Consider the following 17,473-nt stretch of genomic DNA (forward strand, 5'->3'; position numbering starts at 1 on the left):
TCACCCCAAGATCATTCTAGCGATCTAAAGGACTTGGATCTTAGCACAGACTCCCTTCTCATGCAACAGAGCCTTGGTCTGCTCTGGGATTTAAAGGCGGACACATTTACCTTCCAGATCAGCAAGGAAGAAAAGCCTTTCACACGCAGAGGGGTCCTGTCTACCATAAACAGTTTATATGATCCTCTGGGATTCGTAACACCTGTTACCATCTAAGAAAAAATGATGCTAAGAGACTTTACCCCAGGGACGTCTGATTGGGATGATCCGCTTCCCATGGAGAAAAAAGACATGTGGACAGGTTGGAGAAAGTCTCTTGAAGCTTTGTCCAGTCTTCACGTGGCACGTCCATATGCTTCCGTGCCTTCAATGGAAGTCAAGATGCAAAGACTGTATATCTTCTGTGATGCATCAGTCAAGGCGATTGCTGCCATAGCATACCTAAAGACCATAGACGTCAAGGAACAATGCCATATAGGGTTTGTTATGAGCAGAGCCAAACTGGCGCCACTCCGTGAGCACACTATACCCAGACTGGAACTATGCACTGCTGTGCTTGCGGTAGAGTTAGCTGAACTTATAACATCGGGAATGAATCTGGAAATCGGGGAAGTCGAATTTTACAGGGACAGCAAGGTAGTCTTAGGATATATTCGCAACAAAACCAGACACTTTTACGTCTATGTCAGCAATAGGGTGCTAAGGATCAGGAGGTCCACTTGTCCCAAGCAATGGCACTATGTTCCTACGCACCATAATCCGGCAGACCATGCAACTAGATCTGTAGCAGCGGGTGGCCTTAAGAATACAACTTGGTTTACGGGTCCTGCATTCCTGTACCGTTCAATGTCTTGCAGCATTGGATCCGACTCATTTGAATTGGTAAACCCAGATACCGATGAAGAAATCCGACCATCAGTATCTGCTCTATGCACGGTGACTTTGGAACACCAACTCAAATCCCATCGTTTCAACAGATTCTCCACTTGGATGTCGCTCGTTCGTGCTATAGCCTGTCTAAGCCATATAGCTCAGTCTTATAGGTCAACATTACCTGTGAGTCAAAGACCTTGCAAGGGTTGGCATCACTGCAAACACGCCTTTACCGCTACCAATCTGGACAGAGCCAAGAGCATAATAATTCGCACTGTACAACATGAATGTTGTGCTAAAGAAATAGACTACCTCAACAAAGGCCAAACAGTCTCCAAGGACAGCGCCTTGAAGAAGCTTGATCCCATCATTGACCAAGATGGGTCCCTAAGAATAAGAGGTTGCCTACAAGCAGCCAAAGTGGAATTTAAGGAGAAACATCCTATGGTAATTCCCGGGCATCATCACGTCATTAATCTGCTCGTACTCATCACCAACACATTCCCGAGCAAGGATGGGAAGGTACGCAAGTTCGAGGTCAAAGTGTGGAAGCCTGGGGAAGGCAAACTATTCCTCAGGCCAGTCGCGGAACTTGTTTTGTTGTTTTCACCGGAAAGACCCAATAGTGACGTCCGTTGACGTCAGACGGGGAGTGTTCTGCCCCACATAAACCGAAGCTACATAACATTCCATTCTAGGTGGTTAGTGGTTACAGCACCATCTAGCTGTGTTACAAATGTATTACAACTTGTTTTTCTACCATAAAGAGTGATGTATTAGGGTGACTACCGACTAGCGTTTTTTTTCACTGCGAAATTCACAGCGTTTTTTTTTCTGCAGGGGGTCTATGGGACTTGTAATGTTAAAATCGCGATAGCGCAAAATCGCAATTTACCGCGGAATCGCGAATTTTGCGCGATCGCGATTTTAGCTTTACAAGTCCCATAGACCCCTGCAGAAAAAAACAAAACGCTGCGAATTTCGCAGTAAAAAAACGCTAGTGGGTAGTCACCCTTATGGGTATTTTGCAAGGCATTGTGGGAAGCCAGAACTTCCAGTCAGAGATAGACAGAGTTCAGACTTGCCTTTGCTCTCTCCTCTTCAAAATCCACCATCTTTGTAAAAGTATATCTGGTAAGGAAGCTTCCCTTGTTTCAGAGACAGAATGTTCTGCAGAGCTGTTCAGCGGTCGGTTGTGTTGTGACTCAGGGAGTTATAACTGTTTAGCCATGCAGCACTATGTGTAGCAGCCATTGTGCCATGTGCCTCCATGTTACTGTTATGTAATGTTATGCCTCATACTTATGTGAATTATCTGTATTCTTATAGTTTTACCAATCAATCCTCGCATTATCACAAGCCCAATCGCATCGAATGCACGCTTGTATGCTACGATCTGTTAGCCAATAAACCGGTCAGATTAAGAAGAACAGTTTGTTTATTTGGAAGACAGAAATGGTTAAGCTGAATGTCGGACTGCACAGACAGAACATGGGCCATAAGGCTGGGTTCCCACGGGTAATTGCCACGGAATTACTCTCCAGACTTTCTGCACGGAAATTCCGCCTGCGGCTTTTTAGCCCGGGATAAAGCAGCAACGTGGATGAGATTTGCAAAAACCCCGTTCATATGCTGCGGCAGATCCGTTGTGGCCAAGCCGCGCTGAAATTGACATCCTGCATGGAATTCAAAGCCCCGGCATGTCAATTCTCTATCCGCATTTTAAAGCTGCATTTCTCGCATGGAAATCTCGTGGTATTTCCGCACGGTCATTCTGCGAGATTTCCGTGGGATTACGGCCCCGTGTGACCCCAGCCTTATAGTGCACTAAGCAGCGTTTCCTGCCAGCTATGCGCTAGTGTAGGTCTGAGCTAGTATTCTAGAAAGCTTTCTGGCGCAGCCATGTTGCCGCCAAGCCCCGCCTACTTCTTTAAAAATCTGGTAAAGAGACAATCCTAAAGTCCATCTCTTACATAAGATGACTGAGTACCTACCTCCATCCGGGTACAGCGACCAGTAGATGACTCTGTAGCCCTTCAGAACCCCATTGAGAGAACTTCGAGGAGGTTCAGACCAAGAAATGACCGCCACATCGGAGGTGATGGAAAGAGCGCGGACGTTCTCTGGAGGCTGACTGGGCACTGCGGGGGAAAAAACAGCGGGTTATCGTAGAGAGACCGGAACAGGACTGCCAAAATACTGGGACATGGAGACACCCAATGGCCCCTTTATTAGAGCCCCACGGAGCCAGGAGTCCCGGCGAATTTATTAGGGACTACGGCCTATATAGTAGAGCCCCACAGAACTTTAACTACAGTCCCAAGCCTATTTCCTAGAGTTCCTGGGCCCTTTATTAAATCCCCCAGCCCCTTTATTTAGCCCCCAGCCCCTATATTAGGGTCCGCAGTACATTTTTAAGTCTCCAGTCCACAGCCCCTTCAATAGAGACTCTAGTCCATTTATTAGTCCCAAGCCCATTTACTAGAGTCCCTGGCCCCTTTATTAGACCCCCCAGCCCTCTCACAATTGGCTCTTCCTGTATGGTAATTCCCCCGTGACCCCGGAGCGCGGCATAAAATCACATGACAAGTTTTCCACAGATCAGTTTCAGTGTGAATCCACATTAGATGGGAAAATCCAGCGATCGGAGCGACTTCCAACGAGGCCGGTTATCGGTGCTAGACTAGCCGGGGTCTCCCTGCCAACCATGGGGGTTTACTAGAGTAACGGTATGGAGAGTATACCGAGAATGAGCGATTGAGAAAAACATCCAGTGAAAGGGGATCCTGCAGACGGAAACAACTCATCACTGAAAGGGGTCGGAGGAGGATGTCAGGAATCGTTCTGACCAACAGGCTGCACAGTCAGCTGAATACAACGCTGGAGCTCCAACTAACGTGTCCGAACGCACAACTCGCCGTTCCTCCGCACGGATGGTATAACAGCAGGCGACCAGTTCCAGCGCCATTATGTCTAAGAGGAACAGACTCCAGCAGGCAAAAAGAGCGCAAAACTTGTATCACTGAGACGCGGAGAAACATCTCCTGGTTAGATGGAGACAGATTTCTGTTGCTGATGGGAGGTCAGAATTTTGCGCAAGCAGCATGAATCGCTGACCCCTTCCTGTCAGCTGGGCAGAACATGCCAGCACCGCCATCTAATCTGTGGCAACTACAAGCAGCTTCCTGTCCGCAGGGGCCGAGATTCTTGCACAGTGATGTCATCACCGAGTGGGATCTACACCACGGCGAATTGCTGCAGATCAGAAGGGAGAAGGAGTCCGACGCCACTAGATGGGGGTCATTCACTGCATATATTCTTGCAAAGATAGCACTGTATAAACATAGAGGAACCTGCAACTCGTTATCGTCAGACGCAGAGAACAACCACAAGATGACAGAGAAACGCAGAAGAAACGGAACAAACGCGGAGAGTCGCCTGCAGCGCAAACTACATCAGTGAGAAGTGCAGATGTCTTTCATCTGTAAGTCACACCAGCGGTGCATGCAGTCAATAAAAGGACATTGATTTTCCGTGTTCCACTCACATGTGCGCATATATATTGCATATAATACATGTGTAAAAAAAAAGAAGGCAGCCTGTTGTATTTTACGCATGCTCTCTATAGGGACAAAACGCGGTCCACGACAGAGCGGAAAATTAAAAAATAAATGAAACAAGGAAGCGTGTGCATGGCGGTGTGCATGAGATCCGCGGGCGGGCGCAGGCCACAATCGCAGCCACATGCTCGTGTGAGCCCAACCTGACATAGAGCTCATAGACTTCTTTGGCAGAACATGTAACTAGCGCCAACAGGGGCTGTACGAGGCAATATTAAAGGGGTCTTCTCATTTGTGCAACATGTGACTGAGGTGGGACCCCCGCTGATTCTGGATGATGGAAACAGAGGAAGATCCATAGAGGTCACGCAGACGGCCGCGCTCGGCGACACTCCTTCCGCTGACTTCTATTGGAGCCAGGGACAGGCAGAGCGCTTGGCTATTTCCCTCCTTCTGACCACCAGATGCAGGGTGGGCAGCGGGGGTCCTGACTCCAGCGCAGGTCTCACCGGAGGGACTCCCACCCAACAGACTTTAATGCTGCAGATAGAAAAGTCCTTGAACTGTTGCTGCAATACTTTCAAGAAGTCCGGCAACTTTTGATTCTACTTCATTTCTCTGCTTGGCAAATGCACAGGTGAGATAGTTCCAGTTTGTTACAGTGTATCAGTGGCACCAGCTGTCTGAAGAGGTTGGTGTTGTTGCCACGTTTACTGCATCTATAATGATACATTGTAACATTGTAATATTGAAGGTCTGGAAGGATTTCAGTCTCCCGGTACAAACGAGAGATGGAAAAACGTTCAGAATGGGAACATCTAGGAAGTTCGGATACGTTTAGTGGAGATGGAAGCTGCGCTAATCACCGCTATCACTCCTGTCCATAAGGCCAATTCCCCAGCCCATGGCACCGCAAGGCGGCATTTAAGAGGTTAAAAATGGAACTAAGACTGCTTTATGGAGGAGGAAACCATTTCCATAAGGAGAAGGCCTGCAGACTAGTTGGACGGGGGCTTCATGGGCCCACCAGAGGATTCCCCCTTCATTAGCACAGAGCAATGTGGTCCAGTAGGTGACTTATAAGACCGAGGTGGTCAGCTGCACATGGCGGCGTCTTCTGCTGGACCCTTATGGCTCATTACTGTACGAGAGCCGGTGGGCCAGTCATCTGCAGGGGTACCAGGTAAGATGTTCCACTCACCGTCCTCCAAGGTGGTAGCGTTGATCTCCGTGGAAGAAGGTCCGGTTCCCGCTCTGTTGAATGCTTGTACAACCACTCCATATTGGGCAAACTTCTTCATGTTGTCCAAAGTGTAGACCTCACCGTCCCCCGTAGCTTTCATCTCCACAATACTATACTGGCCGTTACTCCCCGGGCCGTTCTCTCTATACCCAATCTGGTAGCCGCGGATCACGCCATTCTGTAATTCTTTTCTTGGTGCCTAGGGGGTTAGACCCAAAATAATCAGAATCCGAGGGACAAACATGCAGGACAAGGTCAAAGAAACCTTCAAAATCTTCATTTAAATAGCTTTATGTGTTCATCAGAGGACCAATGACGTGTCAATGGCCCCCGCAGCCCCGGGGCAGCACGTGGCCCCCGCAGCCCCGGGGGAGCACGTGGCCCCCGCAGCCCCGGGGCAGCACATTTTACTCATTAAAATACAATGGTTTTCTGGAGCAATTAGGGCAGAAACGGTCTTATGTGCTTTGCTCCACATTTATTATGTATTTAGACAATTTCGGGCAGTTTTTCAGATTTGTCCAAACAAGGGACTTGACCTTAATTGCATCAAATGATTGAAATTGCGCCAAACTTTTGGTGCAGTTTTTGGCATAAAGGTGGATTAAACTTCAAGAATTGAGCCTGAAAATTCGACTGATTTACAATTCAGCAGAGCGACATTTGAAGACTACGTCGCCCAAGTTTACAGCCTAACATTTGGACAGCATTAGCAAATAAGCCCCAATTGTCTTACCGTGTGGCGGATCCTGGCGCTGTAAATGCGTCAAGTGCGCAGTCATTTGAGTAAGATGTTCCCCATCGTTAAAATGAGCAAGGCAGCGGGGGCTTGAGATAAAATCGTGTGATGCGAGAGCGAGTGAAAACGCAGAATTATAAAGCCAATGATTTTCTATGGTTTCCTTCACATTTGCGATCTTTCCACTCCTGCGATGTGACGTAAACCCCCCCCCCCAAACCACGGCATGCCCCATCCCCCCCAAACCACGGCATGCCCCCCCCCCAAACCACGGCATGCCCCATCCCCCCCAAACCACGGCATGCCCCATCCCCCCCAAACCACGGCATGCCCCATCCCCCCCAAACCACGGCATGCCCCATCCCCCCCCAAACCACGGCATGCCCCACCCCCCCAAACCACGGCATGCCCCACCTCCCCAAACCACGGCATGCCCCACCCCCCCAAACCACGGCATGCCCCACCTCTCTGTGTTTTGCCATTTTTTTAATCTTAGGTTTCCCTATGGAGCCTTTTTATCGCATCGCAAAGCAGGAACTTGGAATTGTTATGCAATGCATTTAGGTCCTATTGTCTTTCTCGCAAGAAAATCGCAAGCGGCAGAAATGTTTTTGCAAGAAAAAGCATCGCTGACGCTCAAAAATCAGAAAAAGACGCAATTTTGCCATGATTTTCTCGCAGCAAAATCACGATTGCCAATGTGAAGGAGCGCTATGGGAACTGTGGGCTTATTCAGTCTGGAAGGAAGCGTCTTGGTGGCGATCTAATTAGCGAACACGGCACGGATGTAACGATCGTGCGGTGACAATGACACGCAGGCATCGTCAGGGGAAAGAAGGTTTCACCATGATCACACAGATGCAGCAACGCCAGGCTTGACCGCCACCTCGCTGTCTGCAGAGCAATGGCTGCTCAAATAGCGCAGTATGCCGAATGCATATCCAGCAAGTTCTACACGGGCGTTGGGCTCTGGGTCTGGATGCCTTTCTGGGTACCGGAATTCGGCGAGGGGACGCTGATTCACGGATTTCTTCTGATTCAGATTTGGAGATGGAGGGAATAATCTGGGGCTTCAGTCACAAAGGGCTTTGGGGATTACACTGTAGGTTGGACTTGATTCATCTGCGACTATTCAAGTCTCTGTTTGGAGTCCCCGCTGCAGATGCGGAATACAATGCAGGCTGAGGTAATGCAGCACGCTGTGTTGTTTCATCTGGGACCATGCTGGGCGACATGCCGAAAGCCCACCGAACCCCATTATAGTGAATGGGGTTCCAGCATATGTCACATCCGGCGCTTCAGTTTTTCCCTTGTTTGGCTCCTAGGACAGAGGAAAGAGCAAAACGCAGAAGCACAGATGTGATCATAGCCACAATATGTACAGAGCGACCAAGTGCTCCGCAGTCTGGTGGCTTGACCGCTACTTAAAAGACAAGCGCTCCGTCACATCACCTTTAGGCTATTTTCACACGGGCGAGGGTGATATCAGTCCTGTGGATGTGAGAACAGCCTGGCATCACTACAGGGAATCCCTTCATTCCTGTGGGGATTCCCCCAGCCCCAGCTGACAGGATCGCAGAGTTCTCCCATTGCTTTCAATGGGGCCGTCACTGCTGCTGCCGCTGGCCCCATTGGAGACAATGGCCGATACCGCAAAAAGATAGAAGTTACTGCAATGTGTTTCCTGCATCGCTTCGTGGTGCCCTGCAGGAAAATATCGCTCAAGTGTATGAAACAAATGGCACCGCTGACTTTAGCGGGCTGCATCGGGTTTCTATTCTGCTTCCGGAGCATGCCGTACTATTTTGTCCGGGATTTTAATGGAAATCGGCGATGGAGGCTCTGAAAGGAACCTCTGCCTCAGACACACCCTAAGAAGAGCTAAGACCAGTAAGACTTATGGACTGCAGCATTAGTCACTGGAGGCAACTAGCAAGGACAGAATGGGAAATGAAGACCCAAGTGGTTGCACATGAGACAGACACTGGCGGACGGCGAAGTCACGTGGAAGGAGCCTCCATCTGGTGAGCAGTTGTTAAGCCCAGACATGTTAGGTGATATTGGCTGCGCCAATGACCATAATTGTTCGATCACATGGAGTAACGGTCCGAGTTTTGTCGGAAGTGACGTTCATCACCCCCATCCCGCCTACCCTTCAGGCTGCTCCGGCATGAGCAACATTTACAGTCAACACATTGCGGGCAAAAATGTCAAAGACAGCGAACGTCCAGACAATGCGGGTCTCAGCGGTCGCTAAAAGGATCCTTCACTGATACATTTTGCTTGATAATTATTTGTTATGGTTGAAATCGCTCATTTTCATCAGTTTTGGTCTAAAGTATAAGGCTATCTAATTGGCACACAAGACAAATCGCTATGACATCACCACCATTGTAGGCATTTACTATAGGCCACCTGGACCAGCAGAGGATATGGAGGAACTCTTTATACATCAGATGGCCAAGCTCTCAAAGAAGCCCAACATAGTGATCATGGGAGATTTTACCGATCCAGACATTTGTTGGGAATCTCTCAGGTAAAATTAATGGATTCAACAGATTCTTATCCGCTCTTGTGACAACTTTATCTTCCAGAAGGTAGAAGAGAAAACAAGGGGATCTGCTATCTTGGCCCTAATTCTGACCAACAGGGAGGGGATGGTTGAGGGAGTAAGGGTGGCTGGGACCTTAGGAGGCAGCGATCATGATATCCTTGGATGTTGGATAACAAGGGGAGGAAGACCTGAGAAAACTCAGACCTCAAGGTTGGATTTCAGAAAGGCAGATTTTACTGAACTCAGAAGAGGGTAGGAAGAATCCAATGGCTGGATGTTCTTAAAGGGGTGGTCTCGCGAAAGCAAGTGGGTCTATACACTTCTGTATGGCCATATTAATGCACTTTGTAATGTACATTGTGCATTAAATATGAGCCATACAGAAGTTATTCACTTACCTGCTCCGTTGCTAGCGTCCCCGTCGCCATGGTTCCGTCTAATTTCGGTGTCTTCTTGCCTTTTTAGACGCGCTTGCGCAGATCCGTCTTCTCCCTTCTTCTCCCTTCGGCTCCTCTCGGCAGCATCGGCATTTTGGCTCCGCCCCCTTGTACGCATCATCGCGTAGCTCCGCCCCATGATGTGTGCCGGTTCCAGCCTCCTGATTGGCTGGAATCGGCACATGACGGGGGCGGAGCTACGCGATGACGCGAAAAGGGGGCGGAGCCAAAACGCCGATGCTTCCAAGACCAGCCGAAGGGAGAAGATGCATCTGCGCAAGCGCGTCTAAAAAAGCAAGAAGACACCGAAGTTAGACGGAACCATGGCAACGGGGACGCTAGCAACGGAGCAGGTAAGTGAATAACTTCTGTATGGCTCATATTTAATGCACGATGTATATTACAAAGTGCATTAATATGGCCATACAGAAGTGTATAGACCCACTTGCTTTCGCGAGACCACCCCTTTAAGGACAGAAATGTCCAAGAAGGTCGGGAAATATTGTGAAATGAGATTCTCCAAGCACAATCGTTACCAATCCCTAAAAGAAGGAAGAATGGGAAGCATTTAAAGAGACACGGATGGATGAACACAGAACTTGTAGACATGTTAAAGAGGAAGAAAAATATGTTTATCAAAGGGAAAGAGGGGCAAAATAGCTAAAGAAGAATATAATGCGGTCTGCAGAAACTGTAGGGGCAAGTGTCAGAAAAGCTAATAATGAATCGAGGCAATAAAAAAGGATTTGGGGGGCAAAGACAAAAGAAAAGTCACAGATGCTATTGGATGTTTACAAGATGAAAATGGTGAATTGGTTAAAAATGATGTTGAGAAGGATGAACATTTAAATTCCTATTTTGTATCGGTTTTCTCTCAGAAAGTAGATGGAACATCAACTGATCTTCCCTGTGCTATTGGCTGAATAAAATAATACAGGCTATCTGTAAGCAGAGAGATGGTGAGGGAACACTTAGCTAACTTACATGAATCCAAGTCTCAAGGTCCAGATGAATTACATCCTAGGATACTAAAGGAAGCAGCGGAGGTAATTGCTGAACCACTTGCCATAATCTGTGAAAATTCCTGGAGAACAGGAGAAGTCCCAGAAGATTGGAAAAGGGCAAATGTTGTCCCTATCTTCAAAAAAGGGAAGAAGGTGGATCCAGGAAACTACAGGCCTGTGAGTCTGACCTCTATACTGGGAAAGATCTCTGAACAAATTATTAAATAGCATGTATGCAAGTACTTGGATGAGAATGGAGTAATTAACCAGAGCCAGCATGGGTTTGTAACAAACAAGTCATGCCAGACTAATCTAATGTCCTTCTACGACAGAATCACCGACTGGGTTGATCAGGATATAGTATATCTTGGCTTTAGTAAAGCATTTGACAAAGTATCTCATACCATCCTTATTGATGAAATGACCAAATCTGGGATTGACAAGGCAACTGTTAGGTGGATTCACATCTGGCTGAGTGATCGTACTCACAGAGTGGTCATAAATGGCTGCACATCCAAGTGGAAGAATGTATCAAGTGGGGACCACAAGGCTCTGTCCTAGGCCCAGTGTTGGTCAACATTGTTATAAATGATCTGGAGGACGGAATTGATGGGAAACTGATCACATTTGCAGATGACACAAAGCTAGGAGGGATAGCTAACACTAGGGAAGAGAGGGATGATTCAAAAAGATCTAGAAAAGCTTGTACAGTGGGCAGCGACTAACAGAATGGTATTTAACAAGGAGAAATGTAAAGTCCTACATCTGGGCAAGAAAAATGAAAAAAGCACATAGAGAATGGAAGGAATTGGGCTAAGCAGCAGCACATGTGAAAAAGACTTGGGTATGCTAATAGATCATAGACTGAACATGAGTCAACAATGTGATGCAGCAGCCAAAAAGGCAAACACAATTCTGGGATGTATTAAGAGAAGCATAGAGTCTAGATCACGTGAGGTCATTATCCCCTCTACTCTTCCTTAGTCAGACCTCATCTGGAATACTGGGTCCAGTTCTGGGAACCCCACTTTAAAAAAGTCCGACAGACTGGAGCAAGTTCAGAGAAAAGTTACCAAGATGGTGAGCGGTCTGCAAATCATGTCCTATGGAGAACGGTTAAAGGATCTGGGAATGTTTAGCAGAAGAGAAGGCTGAGAGAAGACTTAATAGCTGTCTACAAATATCTGAAGGGCTGTCACAGTGCAGAGGGATCAGCCCTATTCTCATCTGCACAAAGAAAGACTAGAAGCAATGGGATGAAACTGAAAGGGAGGAGACACAGATTAGATATTAGACAGTGAGGGGATCAATGAGTGGAACAGGTTGTCACGGGAGGTGGTGAGTTCTCCTTCAATGGAAATGTTCAAACAAAGGCTGGACAAATATCTGTCTGGGATGATTTAGTGATCCTGCACTGAGCAGGGGGTTGGACCCGATGACCCTGGAGGTCTCTTCCAACTCTACCATTCTGTGATTCTACAATAAGAAGGCACCTCCCTACCTTCCAGGTAACTTGGATACTTTGTGAAGTCAAAGGCTGAAGTGTCACATCCATGGGTGGCCCATCGGGAGCTGCGGGAATCAAAAACAGATCAATGGAGTCATCGGAGTCAGTATCCTGAGGTCAGACTTATCCCTTTATTGCACTAACTAGTAGAATCATCTGTCACACTAAGGTGGGGGCTAACATTAAGGGGCCACTAACACTAAGGGGGCAAACACTAAGGGGGGCGCTAACACTAAGTAGGGAGACAAACACTAAGGGCACGGGCAAACCTTAAGGGGCCACTAATACTAAGGAAGCTCTAACACTAAAGGGAGGGGGGGGGCGAAGACTAAGGGGGGGGCGAACACTAAGGGGAGGGCTAACATTAAAGGGAGGGTAACATTAAGGGGAGGGCTAACAGTAAGCGGGCTCTAACACGAAGTGGGGGCTCTAACACTAAGGAGCCGCTAACACTAAGGGAGGCTAACACTCACAGGGCCCTAACACTAAGGGGCCAACGCTAAGGAGGGGGCTAACACAAAGGGGGGGATAACACTAAGGGGCCACTAATACTAAGGGGTGCTAACACTCAGGGGGCGCTAACACTCAGGGGGCGCTAACACTCAGGGGGCGCTAACACTCAGGGGGCGCTAACACTCAGGGGGCTGCTAACACTCAGGGGGCTGCTAACACTCAGGGGGCTGCTAACACAAAGAGAGCGCTAACACTAAGGGGGGGCTAACACTAAGTGGGCGCTAGCACTGAGGGGGCTGCTAACACTGAGGGGGCTGCTAACACTGAGGGGGCTGCTAACACTGAGGGGGCTGCTAACACTGAGGGGGCGCTAACACTTAGGGGGTGCTAACACTTAGGGGGCGCTAACAGTAAAGGGGCGGGCGCTAACACTAAGGGGGTGCTAACAGTAAAGGGGCGCTAACAGTAAAGGGGCGCTAACACTAAGGGGGCGCTAACACTAAGGGGGCGCTAACACTAAGGGGGCGCTAACACTAAGGAGGGGGCTAACACTCAGGGGGGCGCTAACACAAAGTGAGCGCTACATTCTGCTTTGGTTGTCCCGCTAGGCTGACTTTGGAGTAATCTCAGCATGTTCAGACCCCTTGCTCATCATTCCGGGGGTCCTCCAGGAGATGTTGGACAAAGTGAATCTATTGTACAGTGCAGTTTTGGCAATCAGTTTGGTGCCTCGGAGATTGTGTAAGATGGAGAGGTGCGGCAGCCTCGGGGGTCCGACCGCGACTCTCCTGCTATTAGGGGCACAATATCAGCGATCACCTACCGGCTTCCTCAGTGCTGATTGTGAGCTCCTTGCTCGGCTCGCTACGTCCAATCTTATTGAAGGAATACATTCGTATGCTGTAGACGGAGGCGGGGTGCAGGTCCACGATGTTCGCCTGGTTGATGATCGGGGAGATATTTCGGGTGGACTGTTTAAAATCCCAGGTGTCTAAAAGAAATGATTGTTAGAAGTGATCTGGCAGCGTCAGAACCGTGAGCGCCCCAACCGTGAGCGCCCCAACCGTGAGCACCCCAACTGTGTGCGCCCCCACAGTAAGTGCCCCAACCGTGAGCGCCCCAACCGTGAGCGCCCCAAAAGTGAGCTCCCAACCGTGAGCGCCCCAACCGTGAGCGCCCCAACCGCGAGCGCCCCCACACTAAGTGCCCTAACCGTGAGCGCCCCAACCGTGAGCGCCCCAACCGTGAGCGCCCCCACACTATGTGCCCCAACCGTGAGCGCCCCAACCGTGAGCGTGACAACCGTGAGTGCCCCAACCGTGAGCGCCCCCACAGTGAGTGCCCCAACTGTGAGCGGTCCAACCGTGAGCACCCCAACTGTGTGCGCCCCCACAGTAAGTGCCCCAACCGTGAGCGCCCCAACCGTGAGCGCCCCAACTGTGCGCCCCCACAGTAAGTGCCCCAACCGTGACACCCAACAATGAGTGCCCCAAAAGTGAGCTCCCAACTGCGAGTACCCCAACCGTGAGCGCCCCAACCGTGAGCGCCCCAACCGTGAGCGCCCCAACCGTGAGCGCCCCAACCGTGACACCCAACAATGAGTGCCCCAAAAGTGAGCTCCCAACCGTGAGCACCCCAACCGTGAGTGCCCCAACCATGAGCGCCCCCACAGTAAGTGCCCCAACCGTTAACCCCCCCTAACAATGAGCTCCCAACCGTGAACGCCCCAACCGTGAGCGCCCCCACAGTGAGTGCCCCAACCGTGAGCTCCCAACCGTGAGCACCCCAACTGTGAGTGTGACAACCGTGAGCGCCCCCACAGTGAGTGCCCCAACAGTGAGCACCCCAACCGTGAGCGGCCCACGTCCTTCACAAACAGAATGAGGGCGCTCGAATCCCCGCCCCCTTATAATACAACGCTTTTTGCTCCGAGGCTAAGAGGGACATGAAGGGTGTATTTTCTGGCCACCTAATCAGTCCTGTCTGAAGTGGACAGCGATAAAACGGCACGGTGATAAGACAAGGTAATGGCAGAGTTGTGGCGGCAGACTGGGAGCCCCCGGGGGTCTTCACATCCACAACAATGAGCGTCACCTGATTTATTCTTGTATTCAATATCAAACGCAGTAATGATGCTGTTCCCATCGAAGCGCTGCGTCCAGCGCAGGTTCATGCTGCGAGCCTTCACTTCTCGGATCTCCAGCTCCGGCGGATCCGGGGGTTCTGCCAGATTAATGATTCAAAAAGATCAAGAAGGTCAATGCCCCCCCTCCCCTCCCAAAAAAGGTTTCTGCATGCAAGTAGGAGCCTCTACCTTGTACCGTCAGCTGGATGAGCCCCCTGTCCTCCCCGTAGGAGTTTATGGCGTGGCATGAGAAGAACACGGAATCTCCCCGCTCCGCCGGCTTCAGCTGCAGGGAGGAACAGAGCGTCACGGGCGGCTCTCACACCTGTACTACCTGCTGAAGCAGCTCCATTCTCACCGTCAGCGTGGAGATGACTTCATCGCCGCTGTCCTTGGTGGCGATGACATAGCGCAGGTTCCGGTCCGGATCAATCACCGTGTCCCCCTTCTCCCAGCGGATAATAATGGGGCGCTCTCCCCGCGCCGTGCAGTTCAAGCCCTTCGTCTGCCCTTTGATTGCGATGGTTGTGTTGGGGTGAGAGGTGATGGTGGCCGGAACTAGGGGACAAAGAATATGGCGCGGTCAGAGCTTACAATGCTTTAGGAAGAATACAGGTCTGAACCTACATCCTCTCTGCCAGCATTCTGAGATGCCTCCACTGGGGGGCGCTACCACCCTCCCATCCGTGATATGGCAGAAGCAGACGGAGGCCGCGGGCAGCTGCGCTTGTAATGCCGTCTCCAGTGAAGTGGCAGAGAGACACGCTCCACATCACTTCAATTTGTAGTAGGAAGAAGAAGTAGAAGAAGGGAGGGGGGGGGGGGGAGAAGGGGGGAGCGAGAAAGAAAAAAGATGGAGCAGCAGTGGCGGCGGCGCAGCATCGCATTTCGACTGTCACCTATAGAAATCTAGGAATTCCTCCAACATCACACAGAGACTCGTATGAAGTCCACGATTAAAAGCATTGGAGCGCGTTGCATTGGACGCCATACTTCTGTATTACGGTGCCACTAAATATGGGCGCGCAACGCAATTACTGTACAAGCGCCGCCATACTGTCACATTAACCCTATGGGGTAACTTTATACAGCGCTGCACAGCGTCAGGAAGCTGTCGGACATTCTGTTCACATCTGCGCTTGCATTTCTTTACAAAGAAATAATGGCCTCCGGTCGCCATTCTCACAGATCCGTTTTTTCATGCATGGAATTTCTTTTTCCTCTTGAGCAGAAGAAGAACAAATAACAGAAGCAGGCGGCGCTGCGCCATTCTCCATCGACAACAGCGTGCCAAAACTCTGAAGGCGACTTCCCGTCAGAGTAGAAAAAGTAGCACAGAAGAGGAAACGGAGGCAAACGGCGAGCGCGAAGCCGAAGCGAGCGGGAATTACTCTCAAACAGTTGTTTCCACTTTTCTGCGTCTATAATGGAAAAGAAGAACATTCTGATGGTCTCCTGCAGGCTTGTGCGGTCTGATGTGGTCTCGTGCGGTCTCAAGTGGTCTGGTGCGGTCTGATGGGGTCTCATGTGGTCTCCTGCAGACTTGTGTGGTCTCATGTGGTCTCCTGCAGGCTTGTGTGGTCTCATGTGGTCTTGTGCGGTCTCATGTGGTCTTGTGCGGTGTCGTGTGGTCTCATGCGGTCTTATGTGGTCTCGTGCGGTCTCATGTGGTCTCCTGCAGGCTTGTGTGGTCTCATGTGGTCTCATGTGGTCTCCTGCAGGCTTGTGTGGTCTCATGCGGTCTCATGTGGTCTCCTGCAGGCTTGTGCGGTCTCATGTGGTCTCGTGCGGTCTTATGCGGTCTCATGCGGTCTTGTGGTCTCCTGCAGTGTTGTGTGGTCTCATGTGGTCTCGTTCGGTCTCATGTGGTCTTGTGTGGTGTCATGTGGTCTCATGCAGTCTCATGTGGTGTCATGCGGTGTTATGCGGTCTCGTGCGGTCTCATGTGGTCTCCTGCAGGCTTGTGCGGTCTCATGTGGTCTTGTGCGGTCTCATGTGGTCTTGTTTGGTCTTGTGCGGTCTCATGTGGTCTCGTGTGGTCTCATGCAGTCTCATGTGGTCTCGTACGGTCTTGTGGTCTCCTGCAGGCTTGTGCGGTCTTATGTGGTCTCGTTCGGTCTTGTGCGGTCTCATGTGGTCTCGTGCGGTCTCGTCAGTGATTATTTCAGCATCTCATTATTAACCCGCCCCCCCCCCATCCACCACCAACAAAAACTAGCATCTATCAATCAGCTACAGAATCTAAACTGACCGCCCCTTTAATAGAATCCCACCCCTTTATTAGAGCCCCCTGCCCTCCTTACAAGAGCCCCGCCGCTTTACTAGAGCCTCCGGCCTCTCACGATTGGCGCTTCCTGTATGGTAATTCCCCCCGTGACCCCAGCGTGCGGCATAAAATCACGTGACAAGTTTTCCGTGGATCAGTTTCAGTGTGAATCCACATTAGATGGGAGATCCAGCGATCGGAGCGACTTCCAACGAGGCTGGACTAGCCGGGGCCTCACTGCCAACCGCGGGGGGTTTATCATGTAACCGTGTGGAGAGTATAGGGAGAATGGCGCGATCGAGGAAAACATCCAGCGAAAGGGGATCCTGCGGACGGAAACAACTCCTCACTGAAAGGGGTCGGAGGAGGATGTCAGGAATCGTTCTGACCAACAGGCTGCACAGATTTTCCCAAAGTCAAAGTAGGACAAAGGGGTGTGGTCATATGTGGGGCTTATAACTACATATAATTTTACCTCCGTGATCATAAAATGTACAGGGCCGTTTCCACATATTGGCCTCAATAGTAATAGTGACCGCCACAGTGGCCCTAGTAGTAAAAGTGACCCCTATACCAGCTGCGGTAGTAATAGTGACCCCCACAGTGGCTTCCATAGCAATAGTGTCTTCTATGTAAGCCCCAGTAGTAATAGTGTCCACCAAAGTGGCCCCAGTAGTGATTGTGACCACTATATCGGCCCCTATAGTAATAG

The 17,473-nt window shown here is 50.1% G+C and overlaps 1 protein-coding gene across 1 annotated transcript in view; it reads right to left on the reverse strand.

Annotated features, from left to right (window-relative positions):
- The window catches only part of DSCAML1 (DS cell adhesion molecule like 1), a 334,339-nt gene that overhangs the window by 58,216 nt on the left and 258,650 nt on the right, over positions 1-17,473 (reverse strand). Inside the window, exons 12-18 of the mRNA XM_066606025.1 lie at positions 14,854-15,053; positions 14,685-14,781; positions 14,465-14,593; positions 13,194-13,361; positions 11,912-11,982; positions 5,635-5,875; positions 2,868-3,014 (exon numbers count right to left, since the gene is read on the reverse strand). Of these exons, the coding sequence (XP_066462122.1) occupies positions 2,868-3,014; positions 5,635-5,875; positions 11,912-11,982; positions 13,194-13,361; positions 14,465-14,593; positions 14,685-14,781; positions 14,854-15,053 (1,053 nt within the window). The remainder of the gene's footprint in view (positions 1-2,867; positions 3,015-5,634; positions 5,876-11,911; positions 11,983-13,193; positions 13,362-14,464; positions 14,594-14,684; positions 14,782-14,853; positions 15,054-17,473) is intronic.

This window comes from Eleutherodactylus coqui, chromosome 6, assembly GCF_035609145.1.
Source record: "Eleutherodactylus coqui strain aEleCoq1 chromosome 6, aEleCoq1.hap1, whole genome shotgun sequence".
Classification (NCBI taxonomy): domain Eukaryota; kingdom Metazoa; phylum Chordata; class Amphibia; order Anura; family Eleutherodactylidae; genus Eleutherodactylus; species Eleutherodactylus coqui.